The following is an 18,538-nucleotide window of genomic DNA, read 5'->3' as shown; positions in this document are numbered from 1 at the left end:
CAAGGTCGGGCATGTGGCTCACGCCTGTAATCCCAGCACTTTGGGAGGCCAAGGCGGGCAGATCCCAAGGTCAGGAGGTTGAGACCAGCCTGGCCAACATGGCAAAACCCTGTCTCTATTAAAAATACACAAATTAGCCAGGTGTGGTGGAGCACACCTGTAGTCCCAGCTACTCGCGTTGACTGAGGCAGGAGAATCACTTGAACCCAAGAGGCGGAGGTTCCCAAGAATTAAAGTAGTCCGACTGAAAAAAGCCCAAAGTTCTGAATGCAGTCCTATAGATTTCTCAGGTTGGGGGCTGAAGATTCCATTTTTAACATAAACCAGACTAAGTATGGTTTCAGTGACTTTTTATTTAAAGAGTACTAAATAAAAGTAAACATTATTTCTAGCAATTTTTAGAGAAAAGCAGAATGCTTCAGCCATAGGGGCCTAGAGAATGGCTAAGAACTAACCTACAAAGTTTAAGAATTAACTTCTCAGCAGTAAGACACAAATTCCGTTACCTCTTCCAGTATTCATCGCCACATTTGGCCCCTTCAACAGGTGTCAAATGTATACTGCTAAGAAAGCGAAATTTCTACCCCCAACCAGCATTTGATGTACTAACATATCTCAAGTAAGAAAAATACCTTGAATTCTAAATTTAAACTGCAACCAGGCCAAGCCCGGTGGCTCACGACTGTAATCCCAGCACTTTGGGAGACCGAGGCGGGTGGATCATTAGGTCAAGAGTTCAAGACCAGACTGGCCAACCTGGTAAAACCCTGTCTCTACTGAAAATACAGACACAAAAATTAGCCGGCCGTGGTGGCAGGCAACTGTAATCGCAGCTACTCAGGAGGCTGAGGCAGGAGAATTGCTTGAACTGAGGCGACAGAGGTTGCAGTGAACCAAGACCACACCACTGCACTCCAGCCTGGGTGACAGAGCAAGACTCCATCTTGGAAAAAAAGAAACTCCAACCAACCAGAAGTTCAGCAAATTAAAACTGAGCACAAAATAACTGTACATTCAAACTGAAAAATAAAATTACCAAACACTGTTCCAAGAGCTCTTTTAGGGACCACAGGAGTCCAGTTTAACAAAAAAAAACAAACAAACAAACAAACAAAAAAAAAAGCAGTAAAATAATACAAAAGAAAGTGCAGCTGACCCTTGAACGCAGGTTTGAACTGTGAACCCACTTACCACGGGCTTTTCTTTTTTTTTTTAACCCAACCGAGCACAGATCAAAAGCACAGTATTCATGGGATATAAAACCTGCACATTCAGAGGGTTGGCTCAGGTTCTGCAGGGGCCACTGCTGGACTTGAGTATGCGTGAATTTGTGGATTTTGGTATGGGGGCGGGGGATTTGGGGGAGGAGTGTGGTTCTGGAAACAATTTCTTCTGCACACACCAAGAAACAACTAGTTTTTGTGTATGTATCTCCAAGAATTTTAATAAACACTATCCAGTAACTTACCAAGGAAGATAGAAGCACAAAGAGAAATGAATGTGTATGTTTATTTTCAACTTTTAAAAAAGGTATGTAAGTCGATGTGCAAATTAGGCATGATTCATAGCACCAGGCAAGAAGTAGGGTACCTTCTATATGTTGTGCATTTAGATACTTTCAGATACTTTCCCTTTCTCTTAGGAGTTGTCTAAATCACGTCAATGTATTCTTCTAATGAGACACTGTTAACCTTTATTTTAAAAAGTCCCCTCCCAGTAATACTATGTGCCTTCGTTATGAGGTAAAACTAGAACAAAAAGTATGTCATAATTTTTTATTGATGGCATTTATCCCATGGTTTAACATGTTAATTATACTGTAATAAACATGGCTTTAATATTAAACTTTTCCTTATTATCCAAAGTCACCACAGTCCATTTTAGTAAATATAAAAATATATGCTTAATACTTTGTACAATACTGGTTTTTGGTCCAAACAAAACTGGATCAGAAAAGCCAATAAATTCAACTTTAAGAATCCCCAATTTTTTTTTAAAGATTTCCAAATGGATTTAGGCAACTTTGAATAATGGGATTTACATAATAAAATCTGAGACAAGACTAAACAAACAACAAAAAAATCTCTAACACAAAATTCAAATTTCAAGTTCACAGATTTATGTTATGCCAAAAAAGTACAGAAACAAAATTGTATTTACACAAGTTTCATAATAAAATAATGAAAAAGGCAAGACAGGTGATACAAGAATGAAAATATAGAAATAGCATATAATTATTAAATGGAGGATGAACTAGATCTAACAAGTCCTCAGCACGGACCATTCTTTAATCAGGCTTCCTCTATCAGAAAAGTTTAGTGCACAATACACCCAACTCACTCACTTCACACATACACCAGCACAAACTCAGCATAGAAATCATCCGTTTCAACATTCTCTAATCTATACAGAATTCTAATCTATACAGAATTCCTCAGATATAATTACAATTTCAATGCGTTCCATAAACGCTTATCAGCGCACATAATGGTGTAGACAAAAGAGGTTCTATACAAAGCCATTCGCCGTGCAGGCTCCATTCCTGGGTACAGCCAGACTATGTCAAATCAGTGAATAATCTGCTGGATCATAAAATATTTTTGCTGAAGAATCAGTCACCAGTCTAGCTATTATATTTTTTAAAAAGGGTGGGTGAGGCGGGTTGGGGCTTCTGTAACGAAAAAGGAGGAAAATTCCAAAATTAAAGAAGTCCTTAGGCAGATCTGACTTCAGATAACCCCAGCACAAAGTACAATCCAGTATCTGAAAGCAGGGCACCAGCTGTTGTTAAAATTGCGTATAACACCAATGTGACCTTTATTTCCTGCGTCTAACAGCAGTCTTTATCTTCCGACCAGAGACTGAAGTTCCAGAAGAGAACACATTTTTCCCATTTGACCTGTGAAAAAATAAAAACTTCATAATGTGACATGATGCTCTGAGCAAAATTTCCAAATGCTAACATTTACCATGAGCAGCAGAAGGGTAGGGTGGCGGGGGAGTAGACTCACATTGTTATGTACATTTTCTACTATACCTAACACACACGCTACTGTTATTTTTTTCTCTAATACAACTCTCCAGAATTGTAGTACGGTAAATTTATGTTGGAGAACATATTTAATTTTACCCAAACCATACTGAATCTTGATGACTTTTAAAAACAAAACATATACATGCACATACCCTTACCAATGTAAATTCTCCATTTCAATAAAAAATTCTCTTACCCCACTGTAAATGCTGCTGGCGACTGGTTAAATGGAAAGCCCCCGGAGCCTGAAGGCTGGGCTGAGGCTGCAGGTGTGCTAGAATTTGCACTAAATGTGAACACTCCTGATGGATTGTTGTTTGTGAAGTTGAAATTTGTAGTGCTGCTGCCAAACTGGAAAACCGAACCTACAATAGTTGAAGCAGAAATACTTCATTAGGGCAAAATGATAGGGTTTTTTGGGGGGATGGAGTCTCGCTCTGTTGCCCAGGCTGGACTGCAGAGGCACAATCTTGGCTCACTGCAACCTTCGCCTCCCGGGTTCAAGCAATTCCCCTGCCTCAGCCTCCCCAGTAGCTGGGACTACAGGTGAGTGCCACCATGCCTGGCTTATTTTTTGTATTTTAGTAGAGATGGGGTTTCACCATGGTCTCAATCTCCTGACCTGGTGATCTGCCCACCTCAGCCTCCCAAAGTGCTGGGATTACAGGTGTGAGCCACCGTGCCCGGCCGCAAAATGACAGGTTTTTAAATTAATGCCTCTGACCTCTACATATAAAAACATGCAAAGAGTTAAAATATTTTGGTCTTTTAATCTAAAGAAAACTATTTTCTCCACTGACACATAGTACTCACTTGACACCTCCAACAAATCACACAACTTACCTAAGACCAAGGGGAAAAGGGCAGTCTGGACTTCTGGTTAAAGATAGTGAAATCAACAAATACATTTAGCTCTATCTTCTTTGAAAAGTGCATTAAAACAACAAGGGATTTTTACAAAGATAGAGAGGTGACAACAGCAACAAAGGTTTAGAAGCTGGAAGGCTGACCAGAAGTGATACTGAACTAGCAGCAGGGAAAGAACAGAAGCAATTGCATTTATACCAAACAACCAAAATGTTTAGGTTCCAGATACCTATGGAAGAGAGGAAAAAAAGGATAGTAGAATATCTGATTAGAAGCAGATACCCAGGATCAATCCCTCCCCACACCAAGATGGTAATTATCAGTGGGTGCAGTGACTCATGCCTGTAATCCTAGCACTTTGGGAGGCCGAGGCAGGCGGATTGCTTGAGCCCAGGAGTTTGAGACCAACCTAGGCAACACGGTGAGACCCAATCTCTATAAAAATTTTTAAAAAATCAGCCAGGCATAGTGGCGTGCACCTGTAATCCCAGCTACTCAGGAGGCTGAGGTGGGAAGATCTCTTGAGCCTAGGAGGTCGAGGATGCAGTGGGCCCTGACTCTGCCACTGCCCTCCAGCTTGGGCAACAGAGTGAGACCCTATCTCAAAAGGAAAAGAAACAAACAAACAAACAAAAAGATGGTAATTCTCCTTTTCCACTCCACCAGAACAGAAGTTCAGTCTTTTAGTCTTTGTAGAAGTGTCTGGACTGGGAAACACCACATACAGTTAAGGGCAATAATATCATTTTGAAAACGGGAATTAAGAGTAGGTCAATATTCACTAAACACCGAGAGCTCCAGCCATCTTCCCAATCTTAGCTCCCAGAACACTGGCAAATGGAGGCTCCCTGATACCCTCCAAGCAGGAGACTGGATGCATCTTCTTTGGGGAATCTGACAAACTGAGTGGAAAGAAGGATACTAACATCCAAATTTTCCCAAGTAAAATAAAGCTAGACAAACCAGATAAATCTACAATGAAATTCGAGATCTGTAAGCCCTATCAATGTAGAAAGGACTTAAGTGGTATTTATGTGTCCTACACCCATTAAAAACTACAAGTAGCCAAGGAGAACCAGACATTTGAACAACTCTGAGACAAAAATAACAAAAGCAATTTTGGGAAAACTGACTCAGCAAAGAAAACTTTAAGGAGAAAAATCTGAACTCAGTATCTTTAAAGAATACTTCATCCACTGGCGGTTGGGTGGGGTGGAGGTGGGGGGAACCCAGAGGGGCATAAAAAGGAAACATCCAGAAAATAAAAAAGAATACTTAGAAATTAAAGAAATAGTGGAAGTTAAAATCTCAACAGAACGGGTAATGAAGGATAAATCTCAGAAAGTATGACACGAAGACAAAAGGTAAGAAGGAAAGGAAGGATGAGGGGACAAAATCTTCAAATAATTCAGGAAAATTCCCCAAAATGAAAGTTCACAAGAGCATGCTGCACTCCCTACACAAAGGATAAAAACAAACCCACATCAAGACACATCCTGATATATCAGAACAATGGAGGCAAAAGAGGACAGTCTAACAATTCCAGAAAGAAGCAACAGGCCAAAGAGAAAAGATCAAGACTTCAGGCAACTCTGGAAGCCAGAAAGGTCTACAATGGAGAAAGGCCTTTGAAATTATAAAAATGATTTCCAATCTACATCTATATTCAATCAAAATCTTACCAAACATGGGGTGAGAATAAAGATCCTTGCAGACATGTATGGCCTCAAAATGTTCATCCCTGAACCCTCAAGAATCGCCGGAAGATGTGCTGTATCAGCAAAAAGGGGAGTAACAGGGAACACATGACACCCAGGAAACAGGTTCTTATATGAAGCTAAAAGGAATCTCCAAAGGAGTGGTAAAAAGAGGTTTCCCAAGAGTACAGTTAAACAGCAAGCCAAGAAAGCCTGGTAGGGGGAACAGGTTAAAAGACCCTGTGAGAAAAGTTCTTTCAGTGCTTGCTTCAGCAGCACATACCCAAAACTTGAACAAAGAAGATTAGCATGGCCCCCTGCACAAGGATGACACCCAAATTCATGAAGTGTTCTATATTTTTAAATTAGAAAATACTGATGAAAGAAATTAGAGAGAACACAAACAAATGTAAAGACAACCTATATTCATGGATCAGGAGAACTATTATTGTTAAAATGGCCATACTCCTCAAAGCAATCTATGGATTCAATGCAATCCCTACCAAAAATACCAGTAACATTCTTCATAGAAACAGAAACATATCCGGCCAGGCGCTGTGGCTCATGCCTATAATTCTAGCACTTTGGGAGGCCAAGGTGGGTGGGTGGATCACCTGAGGTCAGGAATGCAAGACCTGCCTGGCCAACATGGCGAAACCCTATCCCTACCAAAAATACAAAACTTAGCCAGGCGTGGTGGTGTGCACCTGTAATCCCAGCAACCCAGGAAGCTGAGGCAGGAGAATCGCTGGAACCTGGGAGGCAGAGGCTGCAATGAGCCGAGACTGAGTCACTATACTCCAGCCTGGGCGACACAGCAAGACTCCGTGGAGAAGACTCTGTTGAGGGAAGGGGAAAGGGAAGGGAAGGGGAAGGGAAGGGGAAGGGGAGGGAAGGAGAGAGGGAACAGAAAAGAAGAGAAGCAAATCCTAAAATTCATATGGAACCACAAGAGTCCAAATAGCTAAAGCAATCCTGAGCAAAAAGAAAAAAGCTGAGGTATACTATCTGCCTTCAAAATACACTACACAAAGCTATACTTACCATATATAGCTATATGAGACTGGTATAAAGACACAGACCAATGGAATAGAATAGAGAATTCAGAAACAAATCCACATCTTTACAGCCAACTGATTTTCGACAAAGATGGCAAGAACACGCATTGGGAAAAGGATACTCTCTTCAGTAAATGGTGCTTGGAAAACTGGAGATCCATATGCAAAATGAAACTAGACCCCTACTTCTCATCCTATATAAAAATCAACTCAAAATGGATTACACTTAAGTGTAAGACATGAGACTACAAAACTCCTAGAAGAAAACAGAGAGAGAAATGCTCTAGAACAGACCACAGGTCTAAGCCAAGCTTGTCCAACCCAGAGGCTGCATGTAGCCCAGGATGGCTTTGAATGCTGCCCAACACAAATTCATAAACTTTCTTAAAACACTGAGATTTTTTTGTTTGCAATTTTCTTTTTTAGCTCATCAACTGTTGTTTGTTAGTGTTAATGTGTTTTATGTTTGGCCGAAGACAATAATTCTTCCAGAGTGGCCCATGGAAGCCAAAAGATTGGACCCCCCCCGGCCTAGGCAAAGATTTTATGGCTAAGACATCAAAAGCACAGGCAACAAAAAAATAGACGAGAGGGACTATATTAAACTGAAAAGCTTCTGCATGGCAAAAGCAGCAATCAACAGAGTGAAAAATCTGTTGAAAGGGAAAAAATGTTTGCTAACTATTCATCCAACAGGGAACTAATATCCAGAATACACAAGGAGCTCAAAGGACTCAACAGCAAAACAAAAAACAAACAACCCAAATAATCCTATTGAAGAGCGGGCAAAGGATCTGAATAGACATTTCTTAAAACACAATACACAAATGGCCAATAGACCTGAAAAAATGCTCAACATCACTATCATAAGGGAAATGCAAATCAAAACCACAATGAGGCAGCATTTCACCCATTAGAATGGCTACTACCAAAAGGACAAAAATTAACAAATGCTGGCAATGAAATGGAAACTTATACACTGTTGGTATGAATGTAAATTAGTATAACCACATGGAAAGCAGTATGGAAGTTTCTCAAAAAATCTAAAAATAGAATCACCTTATGATCCAGCAATCCCATTACTTATTTATCCAAAGAAAAGGAAATCAGTATATCAAACAGATACCTGTACCCGATGTTCAGTGCAGCACTATTCACAATAGCCAAGATATGGAATCAATCTAAGCGTACATCAACAGATGAATGGCTGCAGAAAATGTGATTTGATATACAGTGAAATACTATTTGGTCATTAAAAGAAAATAAAATCTTGTCATTTACTACAACATCTATGGCACTGAAGGATATTATGTTAGGTGAAATAAGTCAGGCACAAAGACAAATATTCAACGTTCTCACTCATATGTAGGAGCTAAAAAAAAGTTGATCTCATAAAGGTAAAGAACAGAATGATGGTTCAGAGGCTTGGTTGGGGTGGTGGTAGGAAAAGAAAGGTGGTTAATGAATACAAACATATGGCTAGATAGTAGGAATAAATTCTAGTATTTGAGAGCACAGTAGAGTTAACAATAATTTATTGTATATTTCAAAATAGCTAGAAGAGAAGATCTGAAATATTCCCGATACAAAGAAATGATGAATGCTCAAGGTGATGGATATCCTAAATGCCCTAATTTGATTATTATACATTGTATGTAACAAAATAACACATATCAGTTTTTAAAAATGAAAAACTTTAAAATATGGTTTTCACTTTTATCAAAAATGCTTCCGGATTATTACTAAAACTACATTTCTATGTATGACAAAATGAATGCTTTGTGTTTTCTGTGGGAATGACCTTTACTAGACTTTGTAGTATGGCTTTTTTTTTTGGGATAGTTATGCTGCTACCCAGAGCCTAGAATTTTCTAACACCTTGGTTGGGCACAGTAGCTCACACCTATAATCCTAGCACTTTAGGAGGCTGAGGTGGGTGGACTGCTTGAGCTTGGGATTTCGAGACCAGCCTGGATAACATGGCAAAACCCCGTCTCTACAAACCACGAACCACTCCAAAAATAAACAGATGGGTGTAGTGGTGGTGTCTGCCTGTAGTCCCAGCTTCTTGGCGGGCTCAGGCAGGAGAATGGCTTGAGCCCAGCAGGTTGAGGCAGTAGTGAGCTGAGATTCTACCGCTGTACTCCAGTCTGTGGGTGCAAGGTAAGACCCTGTCTCAAAACATTTTTTAAAAATTTTAAAAAAGGATTCTCTAACATCTTTACTATCCAGGTCTACTTTGTTACAGAACTGAGAACCTCCACCCTAAAATGTTGTCCTTCCCCAAGTTTTAACAATAGTGTGACGCTAATTTTTAGGGCCTTTGTAGCCTTGTCTCAATTCTTTAACTGGAAGAAAGATCTCCCTAAAATTGACTTTTTCTTTGTATTTAGTTTATAAAATTGATTGCTCTTTAAATTAAAAAAATTAACAGAGAGAGGAAGTCAATAATGTCAGAGAAACAAAATTCTGTATAGGATAGAAAGTTACAGTATACCATATGGCTCAGCAATAATCAGCATTTCCATAATCCGAATCATGATCTAACCATATACTGTCTTTATATTATGAAGACAGAGGAAAGACTGGACGTGGTGGCTCATGCCTGTAATCCCAACACTTTGGGAGGCTGAGGTGGGCGGATCATGAGGTCAGGAGATCGAGACCATCCTGGCTAACATGGTGAAACCCCGTCTCTACTAAAAATACAAAAAATCAGCCAGGTGTGGTGGCGGATGCCTGTAGTCCCAGCTACTTGGGAGGATGAGGCAGGAGAACCACTTGAACCCAGGAGGAGGAGGTTGCAGTGAGAGCCACTGCACTCCAGCCTGGGCGACAGAGCAAGATTCCGTCTTTAAAAAAAACATAAAAAAAGAAGACAACAGAGAAAAATGTTAACTGTGTGAAAGAAATCGAAACTTCCCAATTTCATATTAGAGGAAAAAATCCTGATCAAAATGGTTAACATATATCAGAAAACAGGAGAAATTTTAGTATGTACATTAACTGACAAAGTACCAATAACCAGAATACATAAAGAACTTTTACAAACCCATATGTAAAAGCCAAACTGAAAAATGGCCAATAAAAAAAAAAAAAAAAACACTTTTTAAAAAGAATTCACACACATGAGAAATCAAGTAGAAGCCACATATAAGAACTCATACAATAGTGGTAGGGTATGAACTGGCAGAATCCAACAGGAAAAGTTTGTATTATCTTCTAGTATAAGATATACAAACCTTTTAATTCAGCAATCCCATGCCAATGTATATACTCTAGAAAAACTCTAGAAAAACATATATACTCTAGAAAAACATACTTATGTGCACCAAGGTACGTATATAAGAATGTGCAGAGTAGCATTTCCTAGTTGTTAAAAACAACTGAAACATACGTCAACAGTAAATAGATAAACTGCAGTACATTCATACAATGATTTACTCTATGGCAATGACAATAAACAAACCATATGCAAAACATGGATGACCCTTAGAAACCTTAGAGCGAAAGAATCAAGAATCAAAAGATTGCATACAGTAATGTTTCATTTATATATAAAAGCAGGCAAAACTACATTTTCTAGGGATGCATATATTGGCCAATAAATGCAGTAATAAAACTCAAAGAACAGCGATTACCATAAAAGACAAAGCGGTGGTCATCGTTAGAGTGGAGAAAGAGAGGAATGTTTTCAAAAACAGATATATGAGGGGCTCCCAGGTGGTTATTATATAGCATTTGCTTCAATATTACACTGTTCACTTATATTTTACACCCCTTTCTACATGTTATATTTCACAATTAGAAAAAAAATCAACAATTTTAAGAAAACACAGGATTATAATACAGTTTGATTAGTCATATTTAAATATGCAGGTCAAATGGAAAGGCTAGTATCATCAGTAAATAGAAAGTGTCATGAGACAACTCAGCGGTACTGCCTCAGGAGAGAGCACTGGACCTGGAGGTAACTTCCTGACGCAAATCCAATCATGAATAGGATCAGAAAATGCACTTCAAAGCTAGCTCTGAGAGCCCAAAAATTCAGAGTTGAAAAGAAACCAGACTGAATGAATCTCATACTTAAGTCAGAGTAAAAACTAACACTTTAAAATACATTACTACCTTAAAAAGTTATAAGTCTGTGAAACCTGGAAATGTTGTTTACATATAAATCCAACCATATTACCTCTTTATTCTGCCAAGTACAAGAGATAATTTTTTTTCCCCGAGTCGGAGTCTCGCACTGTTGCTCAGGCTGGAGTGCAGTGGCACGATCTTGGCTCACTGCAACCTCTGCCTCCCGGGTTCACGCCATTCTCCTGCCTCAGCCTCCAGAGTAGCTGGGACTACAGGCGCCTGCCACCATGCCCGGCTCATTTTTTGTATTTAGTTGTATTTTTAGTAGGTTTCACCATGTTAGCCAGGATGGTCTCAATCTCCTGACCTCATGATCCGCCCACCTCGGCCTCCCAAAGTGCTGGGGTTACGGTGTGAGCCACCGTGCCCGGCCAAGAGGTAATTTTAAAATTAAACATACAAATGGTTTCCAAGCTCAAAGGAAAATATTTTAAGACATACAAAACTCATACAGATACAACAGCATCACAGCACACTTACTGGAATTAGGAGTTGTTCCAGAGCCAAACGCAGACTGACTAGGTTGCTGTCCAAACACAGGGGGCTGACTACTGCTTGACACTGTCCCAAAAGTAGGTGGTGCAGGCTGAGAACCACTGGAAAATAATGCTGTGGAAGATGATATAGATCCAAAGCCTGGGGGATTGGGCTGGCTGGCACCTTGACTTTGTCCAAATGTTGGGGTCTGGTTAGCACCAAATGCTGGACTGGCAGATGGTGCTGAAGGTCCAGTTCCAAATACGAAGGAGGATCCTGGAGGCCCAAAGACACACTTAAGTTGCCATGGTGGCTAATGTCAGATTATCCTCAAGAAATTTCTGAAAACCCACAAGCAAATGTCAAGCTTCTTTTCAGACTCTTACCTTGTTAACCAAATTCCATCAAGACAAGTTTTAAATAATGATTGAGAATACAACTCTCTCTACCATTATTTAGTGAAACATGCTAAATTCATATAAACAAAAACTGCAATTAACAACTACTCCATACCTTCACAGCCAACAATTTTTGGTAAAGGAACATATCTCAGAAAAGTCTCCCACCAGAAATCTAATGTGTGCAGAAATCACCTCATGATGTGCACATATATATACATATATATACTGCATAATAAAGACTGACGTTTAATAAAACAACTTCCAGTGTCTGGTTACTGACAACCTAACATTTTAAAAACAAAGTTTGGGGCTGGGCACAGTGGCTCACGCCTGTAATCCCAGCACTTTAGGAGGCCGAGTTGGGCGGATCACGAGGTCAGGAGTTTGAGCCTGGCCAACATGGTAAAACCCCATCTCCGCTAAAAATACAAAAATTAGCCGGGTGTGGTGGCAGGCACCTGTAATCCCAGTTACTTGGGAGGCTGAGGCAGGAGAATTGCTTGAACTAGGGAGAGGGAGGGTTGCAGTGAGCCGAGATCGCACCACTGCATTCCAGCCTGGGTGGCCGAGCAAGCCTCCATCTCAAAAGAAAAAAAACAAAAACAAAAAACAAAGCTTGGAAAAATTAAGTATTACACTCTTACCACAATGAGAAAAATGGCTCCCAAGAGGTAAATATGTTAAAGTTGTACATACAGTGATTAATTACAACAACCCTGGTATAGATGACCAAAAGGCATTCACACCATTTTGTGATAACCTGCTATATGTTATTTGCTAATAAGTAAAGCCCATCCAATTGCAATGCATTTTTTTCTTTTGTAAATGTACCTGCAGAGCTAGACGTGGTTGTGGCTCCAAAGCCGAAACCAGAGGTGGCAGTATTATTACTGCTGGCTCCTGGACCAAAGACAAATGGGGTGACAGCTGTACCTGTGCTGGATGTGGTTGCTAGTTTGCTATCTTGAGAAAATAGCAAAGACTGAGAGGTGCTGGATTCAGCAGTGTTACCAAAGGCAGAGCTGCTCACAGGATTGCTGGACTGTCCAAACACAAAGGTAGCCACGGGTGGATTGGAGGAAGAGGTGGAACTACCAAATATGCCACCACCAGCAGAAGTGGTTGGTGTACTTGAACTAGAGGAATTGTTGTTCAAGAAACTAAAAACTGGCTTTGCTGCACCTTGATCTGTAAGACAGAAATTAAGAAACAAACATAAATCCTTAAGAATAGTCTCAGAAAGTACTTTTTCCTTACCCTACAGTCACTAGAATTTTCCTACCCTAGAATTCGCTAGAAAAGTAGGTTGTTTTTTATATAGATTAATTCATCAAATGGACATCTGTTTATATTAGATTTTGACAAAATCAAATACATTCATCTTCTTTTATAGCTTATGGATTTTGCGCCTTTCACAGGAAGGCCTTTGGCATTCAGGTTAATAAAAATACCCCTTGAATCCAAATCTAACTGGATACTGTAGTTGAATAGCAAGTTTAGATAGTGGAAGATAGCTGTACTTTTATATATTTAATTTTGCAATTTATGTTACAGTATGTGGCAAAATCATAACTTCAATTTATCTAAATGGATAGCCAATTTCTCCACAGCATCAACTAGTACAGGCTTTGTGCACTAATTTGCAATGTTGTCTTTATGACACACTACATTTCCTAAAATGCATATACTTGTTTCCTCTACCGTTACCACTAGACTGTTTTAATTATTCCAACTTTGATGATAGCAGAACAAAGCTGCCTGTGTGCCTGCCTTTTTTCCCAAAATTTCTTGTATAGTTTCCTTTCCATGTGAATTTTAGAGTAAGTTTAGCTTGTCAAGCTCTACAAAAATTCCCCTAAGAACTAAAATTATGGGAGGAGGAAGGGAATACCTTCGCCCAGCAACAAGTACGCCTTTTGTGTTCTTTTATTATTTGGCATGTTAAAAGTTCTGCTGCTTTTATAAAATACAAGTTAGAAATGTTAGAAAAAAACAAATGAGATATGCCAATTTGAAGAAAAACTTTTGATTTTTATATCGTGATTCTGAATCCAGCCACCTTATTGAAGACTTTTTTCTAAACTATTCCAATAATCTCTCAGTTCCAGTACTTCACACTATGCAGGGCTGGTCACAGTATGCTATAGGCATTAGTCTGACTTACAGAAAATGGAACATGTTGGCTCACTTTCAAGCTGGCTAATGGAAGAATGGTTAAGAGTGTCTACCACAGCCTGGTGTTTCACCATCAAATCTGATTAGACCCTATCATATTTTTGTTGCTTTCCAAATAATATGTAATTTTAGCTTTTATTTTGTCTTTATATTTCTAAGTAAATATATGACAGACAAAAAACTGCTCATAGTTATTTGTTGAATTCCATATAAAAGTTAATTTTGAGTGTTTCCAATTTATTATCCAAAAGTATTCATGGATATTCAACTTTTGCACTTTTTGCACATCTAAAAACACCTGTATTTTGCCTCTGTGTTTGTTGTTGTTGTTGGGTTTTCTTGAGACAGAGGCTCGTTCTGTTGCCCAAGCTGGAGTGCAGGGGCCAATCTCGGCTCACTGCAACCTCTGCCTCCCACGTTCAAGAAATTCTTGTGCTTCAGCCTCCTGACTAGTTGGGATTACAGGTGTGAGCTATGGCACCCGGACTGTCTTTATACTTAAACACATTTGGCTAGTAACAGAATTCTAGGTTCGAGAACATTTTCATTTTGAGGGTACTGTTCTGTTTTTAGCATGTGATGTTGCAAATTAGAAGATGATGCTAATCTGGTATCTTCCTATTTGTGGCAAATAGCTTTTCTCTCTGAAAGCATTTGGGGTTTTAGCTTTGGTGTCCTAAATTTCAGTGATCTTTGCCACTAGGTAATTTCCATTTTTAAGACCAATGTCTTTCTTTAGATCTAGAAAATTTTCTTCTGTCACTTCTTTGATATTCCCCCAAAACTTCTTATCTTCTAGGTCACTCCTATTCCAAAGGAACTTGTGGATCTAACTTGGATCACTCTTTGTACTTGTGCACTAAGTTCAGGGAAATTCTAGTTCACTAATCTGATGATCAGCTATGTTCTTCCTGCTATTCTGCCTACAGAATGACTTTAATATGATCCACCAAACAACGATGCTTTTAACCTTTAAGGTGCTGTGTCATTTTTTTTCCCCCAGGACTTCAGCTTTCAAAATCTCTTGGTTTCTCAGGATTAATTATATTTGTTGTCTATGTTTCTTAATGTCTGATGAGGACTGGTTATCTGTAACTATTTATAAACAATACCATAGATTATGGTAGAAAATACTTCATAAGCTAAGAATCCTTATTTTCCAGGTAGTAGATACCAATTCTGATTATAAAAGCCCAAACAGAAGAGAAAGACACACATAAATATGCACTATATTGAGCTTTGCATTACTGCCGTATTTCTCAAAATTAGATCCACAGATGACTTCATCAGAATCATGAGGGTTTTAAAGAGTGGTTCAAACTGAAAATCCTAGGTTCCTTTCCAAAGAGTTCAGTATTTCTCAACTACGTTCAGTGTAAACCATTACTTGACTTGCTGCATCTGTAAAGGCAACTTGTAAAAACAATAATAAAGTTAATACTTACCAGCTATAGTACTAGTTTGAGCTCCAAAGGCAAAAGTGGCTTTTGCTGGCTGTTCAGATTCCTTCTCAGATGGTTTTGTCATACTAAAACTAAATGTGGACTTGGAAGAATTCTCATCTTTGGTTTGCTCTGAATTCCCAAAGGAAAACACTGGTTGACACTTTGGCTCTTCATTGTCAGCTTTCTTCCCAAAAACTAGGGAAGTAGAAGTGACAGGCTCTTGCTGTTTCTCTTCTGTCCTTCCCAAAACAAACACTGAGGCAGATGGCAGAGAGGCAGGCTCCACATTGCCAAAAGAGAATCCTCCTTTGGTGGCAGGCATTTCTTCTTTTTTAGCTTCTGATGTCTTACATGTGAAAGGAGCCACTGAAGCACTCTTGGTTTCTATGGTTCCAAAGTTGAAGCTGCTCTTGTTCTCAGAGGTCACTATGGTGTTAGCAGGAGCAGGGGTGGAGTTAATAACACCTGTACCAAAGCTAAAACCTGCAGATGAACATTTGGGCAGTTCTTCTTTCTTTTCTTCCTGTCCAAGATTAGACACCCCAAATTGAAATGGAGTTAAAGAAACTGGGTTGCTTAAACCAGAAGAAAGTCCAAACTTAAAATTATCATTCTTACTATCTTTTTTAACTTCTTCGGGCTTAGATTCAGATGATACTCCAAATTTAAAATCTCCTATTGGTTTAGAAAATTTAAAGCCTTCACTCATGGGGTTTACAGACCCAGAATCAGATGACACACCTATTTTGAATCCTCCCTGATCTCCAAATTTGAAATTTCCAGTGCTTGTTAAAGCCTGAGAAGGCCCAGAAGAGGGTGATGGGACACCAAATTTGAAGGATGAGGAGGCTGCTGAGTTCGAAGATGAGGAAGATGTGTCAAAGCCTGCAAAAATATAAAAGACACCACATAGACAATTAATGTACTGATGCTCTCAAACAAAATATAAACATCTTGAACGCCAAAGAAACATAGGAATAACTTTGAAAGGGTCTACTTTGAAGAGTATTACCAGCAGTCATAAACATAATTCAAGGTGACCAACATTTATGTGGTATGAGAATTGTATCTCACTCCTCAAAAGTATCCTGACATGCCACTTTTCATTTATCAGACTGGCTGAGATAAAGTTTGATAAAGTTTATACTGGCAATGAGACTGGAAGTAACAGGCTACACATTGCAGGTGGGTGTATAAATGAGCACAAAACTCACAGGGAGCAATCTGTCACTAGTTACCAAAAATTACAAATGCATATATCCTTTGACAAGCAACTAACTGACCTTACAATAATTCAAGAAACAGATATAAACATCTCAGGATAATCTCACTTTATATTAATTTTCAAGAGAGAATGAGTGAACACTGAAGCTGTTCTCAAATATTTCATTTTTAAATGGCCTTACAAAAAGGCGCTTTACCATCACCTTTATTTTTATTTTTTTGGCCTTACCTTTAAACCCAGATTTTGTGCCTGGCTTTGCACTTTCACATGCCAAACATTTGGTAGAGTCAGCCTTATTCTGCACTAGGCACACTTCACAGTCCCAGCTCCCCTCAGGCTTCTTGAACTTTTCCAATCCTAGAGAGCCTCCAGAAGGCAGAGAGATGGGTACAGTGCAGCTACTTGAAGTAGGTACTGAACTTCCTAAAAAAAAAAAAAAAAAAAAACGGGGAGTGGGGAGGGGCAGAATTCATGAAAATTTTAATTTATAATATGTCAGTATCTCAATGACACCCCTAAGTTTAAGTGTTCAATTTCTAATAATATTTCCTATTAAAACACAGAACGTGCCAGAAATACGAACAATTGTTCATATTTATATTGTTTTAAAAAAAGAATAGACCTCTCAGATTTATTTTAACCTTATAAATGAGCAGCTCAAAATCACCTTGCTCACTGGTGAGCTCCCTCTTAACCACATGTTTGAACTGCTGTGGTTTAAGAAAAAAAATCATGCTCACAAATTAGGGGCTCAAAGACTAAATTTTTCTTAAGAATATTTTTGAAATTTCTTCAAACAGCAAGCATTCTAAGACATAAGATGTAAATTGTAGGCAATATCCTAACATATAAAATACATAGTCACAGACCATATGAATTTCAAGATTTCAAAGCATAGATCTCTGCCTCTGAATGATAGTTTATACATAGAAGTGCATCTACTTCACATCCACTTCACAATCTAACTTGACAACTACTATATTCATGGCATTTCTGTTACATGCTAGCCATTTAACAGACATTTATTAAGCATCATAACACACTTGGGTTCTGGGGACATTAAAGATGAATAAAATGTTGCTTAACTTGTAAGATGCTCATGGTCTTAAAGGGGGAAAATAAAAGCACAGTAGCACCATCACCAAGTGACAACCTAAAACAAGTGTGCAAAGAAGGAAGAAATGACTAAGAAGCAGGAGAAGGATATACAGAGGTGACAAATCTTAAGCAGAACTAGCATGTTTGTGGGAGAGGTGGCACACAAAGAATGGCTTCGTAAGGCCCAAAATATAGTGCTGACAGTGAAGCCATTCATTCTGGTATTCCTACTTCTCTAGATGGCCTACAACTGTTGCCACCTCTTCCATCGTTACCTAAATGATCTCTACATTTTATAGGTATGTTCTCTTCTATCTTGCCAACCAAATTGCTCCCTGGGGTTCCATCTTGGTCCACTGTCCTCACAAGCTCTCATTTACTCCAGTGGTTTTAAATTCCAATAAAACAGTTTCCTAATCTACACTTCTGAGCTTGTCACTGTAGTCTCTTAGTTGGTGACTCCACTGTCTACTTGGTTAGCTTGGCTGGATACTACTCCTCCTCTACATTTTTCTCAAATCTATTTCAATCAATTTCTGACTCTTCTGCTGCTATTCTGGTTCATGCACCCCCACCATTACCCCAACCACTACCCCATCTCTTGCTTGAATAATAGCCTTTTTATGGAGATCTCTGATCTTCTTCCTTTGAAATCCATCCTCCTCTGAAGCAACCAGTGCCATGTAGTTTTTGTTTTTCCTCTCCGTTGCACCTTTTTAAAAGATTAACTGTTCAAAAGCTTTATTCCTGCCACTCCCTATAAGCCAGCAGACTTTCATTTCAGGCCATCTTTTCTATTTACTCAACTCTACTCTCATGACTTCAAATACCAAAACTATGGACTAATGACCCCAAATCCACATCTCCACCCAAAGGGTGTACCCAAAGGCCTTACATACAACTTTTTTTTTTTTTTTT

The 18,538-nt window shown here is 39.0% G+C and overlaps 1 protein-coding gene across 3 annotated transcripts in view; it reads right to left on the bottom strand.

Moving 5' to 3' along the window:
* Window positions 1–1,761: 1,761 nt before the first annotated feature.
* Window positions 1,762–18,538, bottom strand: part of NUP153 (nucleoporin 153kDa) — a 102,108-nt gene continuing 85,331 nt past the window's right edge. For all 3 annotated transcript variants that reach the window (XM_011967580.1, XM_011967582.1, XM_011967581.1), the window contains 6 exons: window positions 16,751–16,945; window positions 15,298–16,182; window positions 12,509–12,865; window positions 11,280–11,552; window positions 3,231–3,399; window positions 1,762–2,899 (listed from right to left, as the gene is read on the bottom strand). In XM_011967580.1, the coding sequence (XP_011822970.1) occupies window positions 2,818–2,899; window positions 3,231–3,399; window positions 11,280–11,552; window positions 12,509–12,865; window positions 15,298–16,182; window positions 16,751–16,945 (1,961 nt within the window). In that variant the 3' untranslated portion in view covers window positions 1,762–2,817. The remainder of the gene's footprint in view (window positions 2,900–3,230; window positions 3,400–11,279; window positions 11,553–12,508; window positions 12,866–15,297; window positions 16,183–16,750; window positions 16,946–18,538) is intronic.

Source organism: Mandrillus leucophaeus, unplaced genomic scaffold (genome assembly GCF_000951045.1).
Source record: "Mandrillus leucophaeus isolate KB7577 unplaced genomic scaffold, Mleu.le_1.0 Scaffold800, whole genome shotgun sequence".
Taxonomy (NCBI): Eukaryota; Metazoa; Chordata; class Mammalia; order Primates; family Cercopithecidae; genus Mandrillus; species Mandrillus leucophaeus.
This window is presented reverse-complemented; position numbering and strand designations above follow the sequence as displayed.